Source organism: Periophthalmus magnuspinnatus, chromosome 4 (genome assembly GCF_009829125.3).
Source record: "Periophthalmus magnuspinnatus isolate fPerMag1 chromosome 4, fPerMag1.2.pri, whole genome shotgun sequence".
Lineage (NCBI taxonomy): Eukaryota > Metazoa > Chordata > Actinopteri > Gobiiformes > Gobiidae > Periophthalmus > Periophthalmus magnuspinnatus.
The window spans coordinates 20,882,876-20,899,169 of record NC_047129.1 but is presented as its reverse complement, the minus strand read 5'-3'; the positions used below and the strand labels follow the sequence as shown (position 1 = coordinate 20,899,169).

At 43.8% G+C, this 16,294-nt stretch overlaps 1 protein-coding gene across 1 annotated transcript in view; it reads left to right on the top strand.

Annotated features, from left to right (window-relative positions):
- Positions 1-16,294, top strand: part of LOC117369864 (receptor-type tyrosine-protein phosphatase S-like) — a 48,145-nt gene that overhangs the window by 14,063 nt on the left and 17,788 nt on the right. Inside the window, exons 5-16 of the mRNA XM_055221042.1 lie at positions 1,413-1,523; positions 3,853-4,122; positions 4,828-5,406; positions 6,413-6,549; positions 8,686-8,830; positions 8,947-9,137; positions 11,145-11,262; positions 11,329-11,907; positions 12,315-12,412; positions 12,933-13,168; positions 14,246-14,327; positions 14,985-15,209. Of these exons, the coding sequence (XP_055077017.1) occupies positions 1,413-1,523; positions 3,853-4,122; positions 4,828-5,406; positions 6,413-6,549; positions 8,686-8,830; positions 8,947-9,137; positions 11,145-11,262; positions 11,329-11,907; positions 12,315-12,412; positions 12,933-13,168; positions 14,246-14,327; positions 14,985-15,209 (2,771 nt within the window). The remainder of the gene's footprint in view (positions 1-1,412; positions 1,524-3,852; positions 4,123-4,827; positions 5,407-6,412; positions 6,550-8,685; positions 8,831-8,946; positions 9,138-11,144; positions 11,263-11,328; positions 11,908-12,314; positions 12,413-12,932; positions 13,169-14,245; positions 14,328-14,984; positions 15,210-16,294) is intronic.

The window sequence follows — 16,294 nt, the reverse complement described above, 5'->3', positions numbered from 1 at the left end:
ATTTACATGGAACAACAGCAGAGAGCAGATGTGAGTGAATTAGGTGAGGATTTATTTATTGATATTTATATGTGAAAAGGAAGATTAAACTTCTGATTCACCAACTAAATCTCTCTAAATACATATTTTCTTGTACTTTTTTTCTGCATAAATAGTTGTTTTTGCGTGTTGTATTCTTGTGAGTGCAATTTGGGTCAGATACGTAGAAATACATAATAGTTTTGAGACCATTTTCCACGCTGCCTTTTTAGTTGATTAATCGATTGGTAACACGTCTTTAGTCGACCAAGAATTTCTTTACCTGACTACAACCCTATCGTTCTGGAAAAGTTAGCATAGAAGCTAAATGGTGGAAAAATGTATTTGTCCATGTAATGTTTTGTTTGACATACAAGAAGTGCTGCATACAACAGAGACAGTGTGGATGCCCTGTCCGCTCCAGTGTTCTATATAGTGCCTGATGGCAGACCGGACTCTATTGTGGTTCAATTCACTGTAGCATAATAACCCTTCAGAGCTGTGTCTGTGTAAGACCATGGTATAAGCTAATTTATTTGGGTCTTTGTCATTTTTTTGTGTTTCTGTTTTTGTTAAATTAAGTAACTGCAAATTTAAAGGACCTATATTATGCTACTTTTTGATTTCGGTTATAATATTGTATCTTCATCAAAACATACAAGGAGTTGTGTTTGTTTCATTCACACCTGTTTAACACACAAACCCTGTATATTTAGATACTCTGTTCCACATTGTGATGTCACTTAGTGATGATACAAGGAGCACTTTACTGTGTTTTTAAACTGCATACACCTTCACCATTTAAATATTTGCTCTGGAATTGTTAAAATTTTAAGTTACAGCTCTTGTTTGAGCCTTTTTGAAAGTTCTTCGCTTCTGGATTTTGTAGACTGTTGCAATTTCAACTGAACAAAGGTTAAAACAAAAACAAAGGCAAATAGTTAAGTTTATTGTAGTGTAGAGTGTAGTTAAATTGTGGATAAAATAGCTGTTAACTTTAAAACTACAACTTGATGACACCACAAGGTGGAAAAGAATATTTTTAACTTTGGAAATGTAGACAACCCAATAAAGCAGCATTACTCAAACATGTGTAAATGAAAGAAAACACATCTCCAGGTATGTTTCAAGGAGGTAACAACATTCTAACATGTCTAAAATCTCACATGAGTCAATTTTGCATAGTATAGGACCCTTAAAGCTCTAAGTGTGTTACATACTCTATAGTCTAAATAACATTGATATTGCTAAGATATAATTCACCTACCGAATACATTCTGCACAGCAATTCCTCTGATGGGACCCTGTTGTACGATTATACACGATGTGTCACGATGTCATTGCTGATTATAACTGTCTGCTCTGCTTTTGGTGATGTGATGCTTCTTCCCCAGGAGCTCTTCAGATTGAGAACAGTGAGGAGTCTGACCAGGGCAAGTACGAGTGTGTGGCCACCAACAACGTTGGGACCCGCTACTCTGCCCCGGCAAACCTCTATGTGCGGGGTAAGTCTTTCTGAGCACCTTGTAACAACCGATAATGTAATAAAAACCAATAAGAACTAAAAAAAAAAAAAAAAAAAAAAAAGTTTATTGTTTAGGCATTTAAAAAATAGAGAAAATACATAAATATATTATATACCGGTATGTATTTTGATGAGCTGGAAAAAGTGTGCGTTAAAATTCTCTCATTAAAATGACTCTCCATTGCCCCCTACAGTGTTACAATGGGCCGTAAACATTTGACACTGGAAATATCACATGTCAAGATAAGTTTGATATGCATCTCTCCCACTGTGGCGTGCCCTTCAGCGGCCGCAAGGGTTGCGAGGGCCCTGTATCAGTGCTTGCAGTTTTAATTCGATTTAAACTTGGTCAAAATTATTACATTATTGGCCGTTATTTTGTTATTAGATGCTACACCCCTCACACTATTACAACCCTGACAACCCTGACCAGGGCTATCCAGACCAGGACTATCCAGACCACACCACACTAGAATGTATATAGTACATGCATATGCAGAGGTGTGTTAAGTAGCCAAAAATTGTACTCATGTAAAAGTAACATTATTCTAAAATAATATTACTCAAGTAGAAGTACTAAGTAGTGGTCCAAGAAATTACTCAAGTAACAGAAAAAAAAGTATTTGGTGAAACTACTACTCAAGTAAGAATAACTTAGAGAGGAACTGTTGGTACTTTACATCTGATTTATAGTTTGAAGTTAATGTAATTTGAAGGCCAAAACATTAAACAATGCACAAAAATCTGGTATTTTCAAAGAATAGGTGCAAAAATAAGACAACACAAATCAAATCTGAAGGAGCAGTGCAAGGAACACAAATGTTCAAATAATTTCATATTGTAAACATCAAGCTTTTGTAACTTACTCACAGGGGAAAGAATAACCCAACCTTTCACTCAAGTAAGAGTACTGTTACTTTAACATTCACCTGCAACACATCAGTTTATATGCATATGTATTGAACCACACCAGTAGGTATACATATACGTACTGAGTGTGTATTGGTCAAAGACATTGGCTGGTTTTACTCTCTACGTTTCTTCCTGTTTGCTATTTTTGTTTTATTTTGGCCTACTTCACCCGTTCATGATTCCACCTTGCCATGGCACACGTTAAACCCGCCCTCAGATCAGCGGGAAGGTTGGTGTTGACTGTTGGGGCAGGCAGACTTGAGCAGGAGCGTACCTCTGGCTCGTCGCCCACCTCCTCAGCTCAGCCCTGTGCTCTGTGTGTGTGTGTACATGTGTGTCTGTATTCCTGCACTACTGTCAGTAGACATGCCCAATGGGAGTCTAGCTGCATGGTTGCTGCCTGTGATTCGTTCACTGTTCAGTGTGTAGTATTTACATCTAAACTCTGCCCACAATCACATTTCAGGTTGAGCAGGGAGTAGTACCTGGAGGACAAAAGAAGAGAGTAAGAGTGTAGGAGGGGTGTAGTAAAGGTGGTATCAGGAACAATGTGATTGGTCTGACAGGTATCCACCCTTCAAACTCCGCCCCTGCAGCCAGGAGCTGCCTGTATCTCAGCATGCTTTCATACCTTTCAGAATGGTGCATGTTCCTGTGACATCTGCATGAGTCTTTCCTTTTACAGGTTTGGTGTTTTCACAAATTCTCTGACCTCCTGGCTACTCCTTCCAAGTGTTTGACAGTGCTCCTTTAAAGGAGACCTATTCAGCAAAATCAACTTTTTAGGGCTTTTAACCATGTTATAATTGTTTCTTTTTTCTTTTCTATATTTCTTTTTCCCTTTCCCATTTATCCACTTGAAATTGCATTTAGAGTGATTCATGCATGTTTGAGTAATCGTTATTGCTCCAGTCTACCCCCGTTTCACTGTCACCAGTACACACTGACTAAGAAAATAATATTAGAGAACGGAGTAAGTACAGAACAGTACTTACTTCGTTTGCCAATATTATTTTTTTAGTCAGTGATACATGTAAGATATGTTGCATATCCATTTTGGTCCAAATGGGGAAAAAAAATCTGCTGCATGCTAACGTGATCTGCAAAGTATGGTCCAGCAGAGTGGCTCTTTGTTATGATGATGTTTACAGCGACGTCATATCCCATTGGGCACCACCAATTTCCGACCCAGAAATCACTTGTTCCTTTTATTACATTGTTTTAGATCAACATTGCAATTTAAAGTGTCTAAAATACAACATGAAGATCTATGTCAATGATTAGTGTGTGATTTATGTTGAAATATAATTTTAAAACGTGATATAACATCAAAACACAACCAAACGTGCGCACAATTGTGTTGCACTCTGGCCACTTCAGCACCCTCTCCACTGCAGTTCGCAGAGTTCCACCACGGTTCTCCATTCCCCCCTCCCACCACGAGGTGATGCCTGGGGGCAGCCTTAACCTCACATGTGTGGCTGTGGGGGCACCCATGCCTTTTGTTAAGTGGGTGAGTGAGGAAGCGGAGCTCACGCAGCAGGACCAGATGCCCATTGGCCGTAATGTCTTGGAGCTCACAGATATTCAGCACTCAGCCAACTACACCTGCATCGCTACGTCCTCCCTGGGCACCATCCACACTACGGCCCAGGTCTCTGTCAAAGGTGTAGTACTCTTCCTCTATGACCACTGCAGAACTGTAATACTCCTCCACTCTAACCACTGCAGAACTGTAGTACCTCCTGACTACTGCAAAATTATAATAACTCCTCTCTGTCCACTGCAGCACTGTAGTACCTCCTCCACTCTGACCACTGCAGAACTGTACTACCTCCTCTCTGACCACTGTACAACTGTAGTACCTCCTCGCTGACCACTGCAGAACTGTAGTACTAATCCTCTTACCACCGCAGAACTACTGTACCTCCTCTCTGACCACTGCACAATTATAGTACCTCCTCCTCTCTGACCACTGCTGAACTGTAGTACTTTCTCTCTGACCACTGCAGAACTGTAGTACCACCTCCTCTCTGACCACTGCAGAACTGTAGTACTCCTCTCTGACCACTGCAGAACTGTAGTACCACCTCCTCTTTGACCACTGCAGAACTGTAGTACTCCTCCCTGACCACTGCAGAACTGTAATACTTCCTCCCTGACCACTGCAGAACTATAGTACTCCTCTCTGACCACTGCAAAACTGTAGTACCCCCTGTAGGACCAGTGCAGAAGTGTAATATTCCTCTCTAAACACTGCAGAACAGCAGTACTCCTTCTCTCTGACCACCTCAGAACTATAGTACCTCTTCTCTGATCACTTCAGAGCTCATTAATACATGTTTGTCTAAAGTGTTGTGTGTGTTCCCCAGCTCTGCCCCAGCCTCCTACAGGCCTGACTGTTACAGAGACCACAGCCACCAGTGTGACCCTCAGCTGGGACTCCGGGAACCCCGACCCCATCCTCTACTATGTGATCCAGTACAAGGCCCGCGGCTCAGAGGGCTTCCAGGAGGTGGAGGGAGTGGCCAGCACCAGATATAGCATTGGGGGTCTCAGCCCCTTCTCGGAGTATGACTTCCGGGTGATGGCTGTCAACAGTGTGGGCCGGGGGCCTCTGGGGGCCACTGTCAGCACACGCACCAGTGAACAAGTGCCCTCCTCACCCCCTCTGCGTGTTCTGGCCCGTATGCTCAGCTCCACTACCATGTTAGTGCAATGGGAGCCTCCAGAAGAGCCCAATGGCCAGATCCAGGGATACAGAGTACTGTTCAGCCCAGAGGAGGATGCTCCACTCAGGGCATGGCAGTCTGTCACTACAAACGCAGAGCTGCAGACCATCTTGTCAGAACTGACTCCACAGCTCACCTACAGTCTCAGGGTCTTGGCCTTCACCACAGTGGGAGATGGACCCCTGTCAGACACCTTGCGGATCAAAGCCCAACAAGGAGGTCAGCAACTCAGCAGAGTCTTTCAAGTTCAGTTATACTGTCCACATGTCTGAGGGTTATGGGTTAAGCGGAGTCTCACTTATACTGTCCATGTGTCTGAGGGTTATGTGGGCCTTAGGTGTAACCTGAAACCTCTATGTAAAAGTTATTTGTATTGACATGAAAAGGATCAACCCTGAAAGCTATTATTTCAGAATTCCCAACCAGATCCATTACACTGCTAGATGCTAGCTGCAAACCTGTTGTCTGGCAGGAGTCCAATTTTTTGTGGGGGTATTTTAGAAATGAAACATAACCCATTTTACCAATATTTTCTCACCAAGATTTAAAAATGCATTCTAACCACATAAAGGTGGGAATACGGTGACTGAAGGTTTCCCATCGATTCCACAGTGCTGCCTAGAAGTAGACCCCTGTGGGAGCGGAGACGGGCAAAATTTGGCACAGGCTCACAAAATCCTCATCAATGATAGAACTTCATGAGACAAGCCTACAAATGAACTGAAGCACTGCCCTATGATGAACAGGAAGTCAGCCATATTCGATCAAAAATCAATGGCAGTTTTGAGTTCCAGGGGGACAAATACTTTTGCCACTGTATTTATTTATTATCTTTTTTTTTTTTTTTTACATATAGCACCTTTACACAGAAACAATCGTGACAGTTCAGTAGATCTGAATTATGTCCTATTATATTGTACATTCTCAGCACTGACAAAAATGTTCCCTTCTGGTTAGTCACATGCTGGTAGGCTCCACATAGTTTGATTTTCTCCAATTTTATTATGTATATTTTACCTAGTGAACAATGTTCACTTACGGTTTCCACTTACAGGTGTTCGTCTGAGGTTTGTATACACACAACAAAGTGATTTAAAGTTCAGCTCTGCACTGAATGTTGCATATCCCATTCAGATCTATCCTCTCCACTATCCTCACCATAACAGAAAGAACACACCAAACTTTGACCACATAGTCATTAGTTATACCTCGGTTGTGTGTCCAGTACCCTCTCTGCCGGTGGACTTCCAGGGTGAGGCAGAGCTGGATTCACAGGTCATGCTGTCCTGGATGTGGCCAGTCCAAGATCAAGTAATCAGCTACGAACTGCAGTACTGGGAAGCTATTACTCCTGCACGCAAGGTACTTAATTCTCCTTTTCTCATCATAGATGTCTGTACTGACTCCCTTTTAGTATGGCCTCAGTGATGGGGAAAAAATACTGAATTTCTCCATTAACATGCATTTTGTAATATATTCTGTTACATGGCCCTATGAGAGTCCTTATATTCTGAATACTTTATTTATATTTGTAGAAAAAAACATGTGGATTATAAACAGCTTTAAGTTTGTTGCAATGGCTGTTTATTTATTACTCCATTAAGAGAAGAGATCTTACAGGCTAAGCAGAGCTGGACTAAGGACTAAGGGAGTTTGACATCACCCATAGCTTTCGGCTCCAGCCAAATGAAGCCAATCGAGGCTAGCAGTTATAGTGGCTAATCTGGAGCCCAGTTTCATATTTCGAAGTCCGACTGTGTGTATCATAGCAACCAAAGAGCCAATGAGGAGCGAGGGTGTTGACAGAAACGTCCCTTCCCACTCACACCACTGGTTTGGAAGGGGGTGGTCAGTTGGCAACACTGTCAAACTAAATTGTTGCTAATGCTAGTGAGCGACCTCAAGGAACGAAGGCATCTCATTGGTCTGTTATTAATGTTCATATCTTGAATTACGGAATGGTGGTGAAAGACTTCCTGGTAAGGTCTTTTCTGGGATACTGGAGAGGAGAATCTGACCGATAGTGGAACCTCAGATTCAAGAGGAGCAGTGTGGTTTTAGTCCCGGTCGCGGAACACTGGACCAGCTCTATACTCTCCATTAGGTCCTTGAGGGTTCATGGGAGTTTGCCCAACCAGTCCACATTTGTTTTTTTGTATCTGGAGAAGGCATTTGACTGTGTTCCTCGTGGTGTCCTTTGGGGGGTGCTCCGGGAGTATGGGGTCCGGGGCCATGTATGACTGGAGCAGGAGCAGTGTTCACATTGCCGGCAGTAAGTCAGATCCCGCCAGGGCTGCCCTTTGTCACCGGTTCTGTTCATCGTATTTATTGGCAGAATTTCTAGGCGCAGCCAGGTTCCAGAAGGGGTCTGGTTCGGGAACCACAGGATCTCATCGCTACTGTTTGCAGATGATATTCACCTGCAGCAGGCACTGGGGCAGTTAGCAGCTGAGTGAAGCAGCTGGGATGAGAATCAGCTCCTCCAAATCCAAAGCCGTGGTTCTCGACCGGAAAAAGGTGGCTTGCCCTCTTCGGGTGGTGAGTCCTTGCATCAAGTGGAGGAGTTCAAGTACCTCGGAGTCTTGTTCATGAGTGGGGGAAGGATGGAGCATAAGATTGACAGACGGATCGGTGCAGCGTCTGCAGTGATGCGGTCATTGTATCGGTCTGTTGTGGTAAAGAAGGAGCTGAGCTGAAAGGCAAAACTCTCAATTTACTGGTCAGTCTACGTTCCTACTCTCACCTATGGTCATAAGCTTTGGGTAATGACTGAAGGGACAAAATCGTGGATACAAGCAGCTGAAATGGGTTTCTGCAGGGAGGCTGGGTGCTCCCGTAGAGATAGGGTAAAGAGCTCAGTCACACAGGAGTCTCAGTCACACTCACTCCTTGTCAAGAGGAGCCAGCTGAGGTTGCTCGGACATCTGTTCAGGATGCTTCCCTAGGAAGGTGTTCCAGGCATGTCCCACTGGGAGGAGGCCCCGGGGAAGACCCACAATATACTGGAGGGACTATGTCTCTCGGCTGGCCTGGGATGCCTTAGAGTCCCACCAGAGGAGCTGGAGGACGTGTCTGGGGTGAGGGAAGTCCGGGAGTCCCTGCTTAGACTGCTGCCCTCGCGACCCGGCCCCGGATAAGAAAAATAAAATGGATAGATGGATGGTGAAATAAAAACACCAGAATGATGTAGAGTGGGTTAATAAGAATATTTTAAGACCAAAATGACGAGCCTAGCACTAGCAGTTACAGAGACACTGGCCACCATTTTGGAGTGGAGGTTAGCTATGCCCATTTGTATATACAGACTACAGTCAGGTGTTTTGTATTTTTTCCATATTGAAGCCTAACTTGCATGATCAAGATACACCATTTATTACTTTGGTTTTTGTGTCATTTTCTAAATACCAACAAATTAAATAGTGACTGTAATTCAATGCATTTACATATTTTTTGGTGCATGAGCTTAGTTAACTTCCAGTGCCCTATTGTGTTCCCCAGCGACGGGTTGAATTGGAGCCGGTAGGGAGTTATGCAGTGGAGGGTCTGAAGCCTGACACTCTGTACTGCTTCTCGCTGGCAGCGCGCTCACACATGGGTCTGGGACTGTTCACTCTGCCCATAGAGGTCCGGACGGCCCGCTCCAGTGAGTACCCACAGGCCCTCATTACATCACTCTCTGATGCAATCTGGACATTGAAAAAAGTATATTAAAAAAAGCATACCATAATGTGCTCAAATAACATCAACTGGCTTTTGCAGTGCCTGCAGCCCCTCCCAGGAAAGTAGAAGTTCAACCTCTGAATTCGACAGCCCTCAGAGTGACCTGGAACCCCCCTATATACCTCACACAGCATGGGCAGATCAGAGGGTATCAGCTGATTTATGCACAGCTCGATCATGAAGACCAGCACATTGGACAAGCCATCGTCTTGGATGTGTCAGAAGCACAGGTATCACTGTCTAAATGAGAGAGACCCACTGGGTCCCTAAACCTCACACTCATCATCTGATTTTGAGAGGGTTGTGTACTGAGGAGTAACAGATGAAAGAAGGAAAGAGAAAGAGGTTGTTGAGGGGTTGGAGGGTGACAGAGAAAGGGAAAAAGAAAGAAAGGGAAGAGGAAAAAGAGGGAAGGGGGTGGAGAGAGGCAGGGAAATGCGAGAGAGACATGCAGCTATGTCAAAAAGAGGAGAGAGAAGGACAGATGTTGAAGGAATGGAGAGGGGAAACAAGCGAGGCGAAGGGAGGGGAGAAAGAGAAGGAGGTGTATAATGAAGAGAGAGAGGAGGGAGAAGAGGAAATGGAGTAATGGAGTGATAGAGGAGGGAAGAAAGAGAAAAGGAAGGGGAGTCATGGACAGAAAGAAGGAGGGAGAAGAGACAGAGGCTATTTGTTCCACTCCACCAAAAGTGAAGGTGTCAAATCTATACACATTGGTCTAGTTCAGTGGTTCCCACCCTTGTTTTGTTGTCTTACATGCACATACTAAAATATATATATATATATATATATATATATATATATATATATATAAGACTGTTGTAATGGCTGGTAGATAAAAAGATGCAGACACAGGATTCAAAAATTGAACAGTGTTTATTACAAAGAAAATTGCAAGAGCTGGTTGTAGGGAGCTGGGTCAGAGGCTGAGGTGATCCATTGATCCAAAAAATGGGATCTTGAACAAAACAAGAAAAACAAATAAACTGCACAACGAAGCAGACTGGGCCAAGCAGTTAAGTACCACGTAGGATGCACTGACGATCTGGCAGCGTGCGGAGAAATGAGCAGGGTCTTTGTACTCCAGAGGTTGTAGCTTGATTGCTATCGGCTGCAGGTGAGTAGTGGATGATGCCAGATTCTCGCCCAGCTCCAGGCACAGACACAGACGGGAGGAGGGAAACAGCATGGAAACGCAAGGAAAAACCTGAATCTTGAGAGTGACCCATTATGCAAAATTTTTGAGCTCATCAAAATCAGTCTATAAATGATTGCCGGACTTGTTCTCGGGGCAGATTGTAGGACCCAAATGCTGAACACAAAACACAAAACCATTTTAAACTGTTTATTAGCAGGTGTGTGGAGTCCACAAGTGCAGGTAGGTATTAGGCTGGGGAATCAACAGGTGCAGGTAAGTGCTGGGCTGGGGGCTACAAAGGTGCAGGTAGGTGGTGGAAATGCAGAGATGGCTGGGTAAAAAACACTGAAGGTATAGAGACAAACTGGCACGGAGAGTTGGGTATATATGGGTTGTTTGGAGATGAACCACAGGTGAGTAGGCTGCAGCTGGTGTTAAACCATGGCTTCTCCCAGGTAAGTAGGTGGGAATGGTAAATGGTAAATGGTCACATTTTTAAATGGCGCTTTTTCACTTTCAAGGCACTCACCCATCCACACACACATTCATACACCAGTGTACACAGACACTGCATCCTGAGAGCGGGATCCGAACCACCAATTGTCAGTGGACAAACACTCTACCAACTGAGCTACTGTTGCCACAACTGAGCAACTGTCACTCTTCCAGAGTGAAAGACACAAGGAAGGAGCGGTGAAGGGAGAGAGCTGAAGGATCATGACAATTCTGAGCATTTCTGCAGTCATATCGTCAGTCAATTAGAATAACAATTGCGCGCTTACATTAGCATGTCAGGGCACTTAGCTAACTTTTGATTTGTTTTTTTCAATGGTAATTCCAGTGGATGGTGAGCTAAAACCAATTTCAGATAAGGGAATGCCTGACAGATATAAAGTAATGAATGCTTTCTTTATTTTTATCATTTTGTTTTCTAAGTAATTTTGTTTTCTACAATCATTTCAAGTCCCCCTTGGTGGTAAAAGGATCCCCGTACCACTGGTTGGGAAACACTGGTCTAGCTATACCCGTTTGTAATTCTTTATAGTACAGTTAATTTTAGTGAACATGTGTTCCTTTGGCTTTTTGTATGTTTTTATAGGAGGCCATAATTACAGGGTTACAGGCGCAGAGCACATACTCTGTAACTGTAGCAGCATACACCACTGAGGGACAAGGAGCTCCCAGTATGGCCCGCCTGGCCACAACCATGGAAGCAGGTCTGTCTATGCTCTTTTATACTACTCTGGATACTATATGGTTTATAATGTTATGGTGTTTTGCAGTGCCAGGCCGCCCGACCATGATTAGCACTACTATTAGCAACACCGCTCTGATCCAGTGGCAGCCACCCCAAAAGATGGTGGGGGAGCTCATGGGTTATCAGCTACAATACAAACGTAAAGAGGAGAATGCCTTCACCATTAGAGACTTTAAACCAACGGATGACCACTTCACTGTCACTGGCCTCCACAAGGGAGCCACCTACATCTTCAAACTCTGCATCAAGAACCAAGCTGGCTATGGGGAGGAGTACGTGAAGGAGATCAGCATCCCGGAGGATGTCCCAGGCAGTTACCCTCAAAACCTCACAGTTGTTGGACTGTCCTCTACCAGCACAGAACTGTCATGGGACCCCCCTCCACTGGCCCAGAGGAATGGGCGGATTGTCCAGTATGTGGTGGTATACCGCGACATAAACAGCCAGAGCAACAGCAGCCTGAGCACCAGTTCCACCCGCATGAGTCTGAACGATTTGCAGCCCGATACCACATATGACATTCGGGTCCAGGCCTTCACTAGCAGAGGGGGGGGTCCCCTGACTCCCAGCATCCAGAGTCGCACTTTGACCACCTCCATGCCAGGTGACAAGACCTGCGTTTGTAATACTTGTATTTATATTTTTGCATAACATTTACATTATTTATTGAGTACATGGCTGGGTGCTTCCCGTTTTGGTACCAGTACTAAATATTATAGCTGAAAGGTATTTATTCAGACCTGGCCCGTGGTGAAGGCAGTATAAGTAAATGCTCAGTGTGCCCAATGCAATGCAACGTGTCTAACCAGTAACAACACATAGCACGAAATCACAGATTCTGGAAATGGTCTGAAATCCATATTCTACATGCCATAAACATTTTGCCAGACTCCCCCTTGTTTCAAAACTAACTTCTACAAAATCAGTTCAGAGTTCTCCTTAATTCATGCCTACCATCTATGACTTTTTCATGATTTATTACATATACTTTTTATTAATTTATCCCCTCAGCATTTATTAAGAACTTTGCAGCGAGGAGGGTCACCACAAGCTCAGTGCTTCTCAAATGGGAAGTGTCAGAGAACTACAAATCCCAAGTGCCTCTGAAGGTAAGACTAACTCATCTGGTGTAGTGTCTCACTAGCTGTGGAAGAACCAACTACTGTGCACCTTCAGCCCTATATGTAAAGAAAATACTATTGTTGCATACACTACAAATGGCATCTTCAGTTTAAATGGCTTCATAAAAGTCATTCTGAATGTATCTCTGACTGGATTATATGTTGCTTTTGTTTACTTTAAGCAAAATTATGTGTCTGGAGTGAAGTTGTACTTAAAATCAGACATTGGTTGTGGCCTGTCGACAGATCGTTTAATGTGTAGAGTATGAATTTGTGCTCCATGAAGATGTTGCTTTGCCTGGTATGTTCCTCAGTGTGGGTATCCGACACCACCAGGCCAAGTTACTAGTTAGATCTGTGAAGTGTCAAACCTGGTCACAGTCAGAATGAATGTTTTTCAAGATATTTAAGCAATAAAAAACCTGTGTAATTGAAGCAATGCAAGCAATACCATAAATCACCAACTCTTGACAAAGCAGATTGTAATTTGTGGCCATCTGTCCCTCAGATCCAGTATGGCGCCCAGGGTATGGATGTGCCGGCGCAGCACCAGAGGGTGTGCATTGGGGGCCTTCAGGCAGATACGGAGTACACCTTTGTGCTCAGCAGCCTAGAGCTCCAGCAGCAAGTGTCTGTCCGCACGGCACCTCTCCTGTTCACTACAGCTCCAGTGCTACATCCCCAGGGCCCAAAGCAGAGGGGCACACTGGCCCTCAGCCTGCCCCACCCACAAGGGACTGTGAGGTACAATAGTAGCCCAGGAGCCATGAAACGTTGTTGTTGATAAGGAACATGGGAGAATAGATATTACATAAGTATTTGGAGGAAACCAGTGTGTGTACATGAGAAGAATCCAGCCCAGAGTAAAACATTGGGAGCTATGGGACAGTTCAGTGTGTCATAATCATAGTGGTCTGCTTCTGAAGTAGGCAGACAGTAGGTCAAATAGGAAGTTTGACTTTTGGAACACTCACTACATACATTTTAGCTGTTTAACATGAATACAAACTAAAGCCACTCTTCACTAAGGCAACAAGTGCTACTCTAAATTACAGATAGGGGGTGTACATTTTACACAGGCTAAGGCTGTTGTAGAGTCTAAAGGTCCTCATCCTAAACCATGTATAAAGAAAATATGTTATGTGCATAAAATGTGAATGACCCATGGAAAAATGACTCAACACAAAAGGACAGCTGACAAATGGCACAGAAAGCCAGGACACCAGCTGAAATTCATGTCTGCAATGGTTTCTGAAAGATTTTCTTCAATTCAGAGGTGTTCAGAGTTGAGATTATAATCTCTGGATTCTTGACAGCAATGACTGGGACACTTCAGAGTGGAAGGAAAATCATTCAGTATTATTAGATAATACTTTATAATCGGATTGCAGATTCAAATTTAGCAATAAAACAGCAGCTCCATCACATAGACAATACAAAGAGATTACAGTTTCACCTACTCCCATCCTCTTTTAGCTTTAGCACAGACCGATATCTAAAAGACAATCTGAGCCTGATCCTGTTAAACTTCTGTGATTTTGGGCATGGCTGGGGTCACAAATTATGTTCCTGGCCAATGGCAAGGTGTGATTGTGATTGAGAGTCCAACAAACAGCACAACATTACACCATGGAAATGACCATGATCAGGAGAGAGAGCCTCTGGCTTTAGGCACACATACTGCATGTGACTGCATCTTTGATGAATAATCATATTTTAGTTTAAACAGCATTTTTTAAATGCTGTGATGTATTGGGACAATGTGACACAGTGTGAGTTCTCAGCTGAATCACGTGTACGCCTCCTCTGTGCCCTTCACAGATGGTTCTACATTGTGGTAGTCCCTGTCCCAGAAGCCCATGTGGACCAGTGGACAAGCCCTGATGCTGTGGATCTGGATGAGGTGAGAGCCCTGTGTGGAGACATATTGTGCTCTGAGGAGTTGCATAAATTTTTTCACTTCTTTGTCTCAGTCTATGTGAGATGAGGGTCAGGACTGGTGGGGACATATTAGGTTGAAGAACTTTAGCAGGTTGTTGTCCATTCACTTAGTTGCATGAAGTGGTCATATTGTTTGGTCTTCCCACTCCTTTGTTCTTCCCTCTCCTTCGCTCTTCCCTCCTTTGCTCTTTCCTCTCCTCCTCAGTAACTTTTAGTAAAGTGATACTTTTTCAAAGTAACTTCTCCAGCACAAAATGTGAGATCACTCCACAGGAATTTCACATGAAAAATCTTAATATCTAGGGTGTTGTTCGAACTAGGGCTGCAAGATTAATCGCAATTAAATAATTTGTATGGACTCAATTGGCAAACCGTAAAACTGACATTTTTGTAGTAGAATAAAACAAACAAATACTCTGTCTTATTCTGCATAGAAACTATTATTTTCTAATCCCAGTAGCACAACTGGAACAACCAGTGATCTATTAGACACTTTAAAAATCTCTCTGTCCTGACTCCCAGTAATTTAGACCTGCTGGGGGTTTTTCTCAGACTATAATTGGCATACAAGCATATCCGGAAGTAGTTGTAAACATTAAATCATTGTGATCTGGGGCAGCTCTTGGAGCGGAGCCGGGACCAGAGCCAGGACCAGAGCCTGGACCAAAAATGGGAGAAGAACCAGGAGCAGTCTGGAGTGTACGTGGCGGCTCGTCTGGATGCTCTGCCTGCAGTCTTCACTCTGGGGGACGGGAATGTCTACAGCAGCTTCTACAACCACCCCCTGAGAGCACAGCAACTGTACCGGTGCTTTGTGTTGGCGGAGCTGGAGGAGTTGCAGTGTGTGAGTGTCGCACATTTAATGCTGGCCTGAAATAAATCTAATGGTGAGGATGTGGTGAGAATTGTCCCCACTGTTCATAAGAGACTTTTTATTTACAATTTTAAGAGAGGAGTACAGAGGATGTTTTTTGATAAAAAAAACTTGGCATAACTAAATTATGAAAGAGTAAGATTACTGCATGCATCTGTTGTACAAGGCTACTTAGCATACTAGACGACAGATAAGCAAATTGAGCTTTATTTCAACCTCGGACTTTAATACAAGGATATTGAGTGTTAGATTGCTATACGGAGCGCAAACCTGAAAGTCATTTTCACAGCTCTGGACTCGCAGTGCCCCGTGCCCCTGTTAGCGCTGAACCAGTCAACTGATAGAGCGAGCAGTCGGCTCATTCACCTCTGCCTCTATTGGGTCTACACCTGATCAGAAACACTGCACTTGCCTTCAGATGCATAATGTCACACCAGGGCCCAAGTGCTTTGATCTTATTAACTCCAAAGAGGTCAAAAGGCTTCTTGGATATGTGTCGCCTCAGTCACCTGAGGTGGACTCTCTGAGAGCGCTGCATGACCCAGCTCTCAGAAGTTATGCAGAGTCCCCACTCCACTACGACTTTGAACCTGAAGAGCCTCTTGCTTGGCCAGTGCATAAAGGGATCATACACTCACACCACTGGCTGTAGTTATGCCAGCCGAGCAGGGCTCCATGGTCCTTTTACACACTGGCCAAGCAAGAAGTGCAAACTTTCATTGAGCACTGTCTGCAGGCTGGGTCATGTGGAGTGCTGACTGGATTCAGCCTCAGGTTGACATGAATGCTACACATCCTGGAAGTCTTTAAACCTTCTATGTCAAATTAAGTTCTTGGGCAGTCTGCTGGACAGTACCTTTGTACAATATATGCAGACAGTGATCTTACCAACTCGTGTGTGTCTTACTAACTTGGGCTCGCGACTTTTAAACTTAGAGGGACGCCTTTATAACTCGACAGTGCGAGAAATGTCCTCTTTTTAAAGGACCCTTGGGGATCTCTGCAAAATAACAAGGCAAATATGTTAAACAGTTCAAAAGCAAAAAGAATAAAAT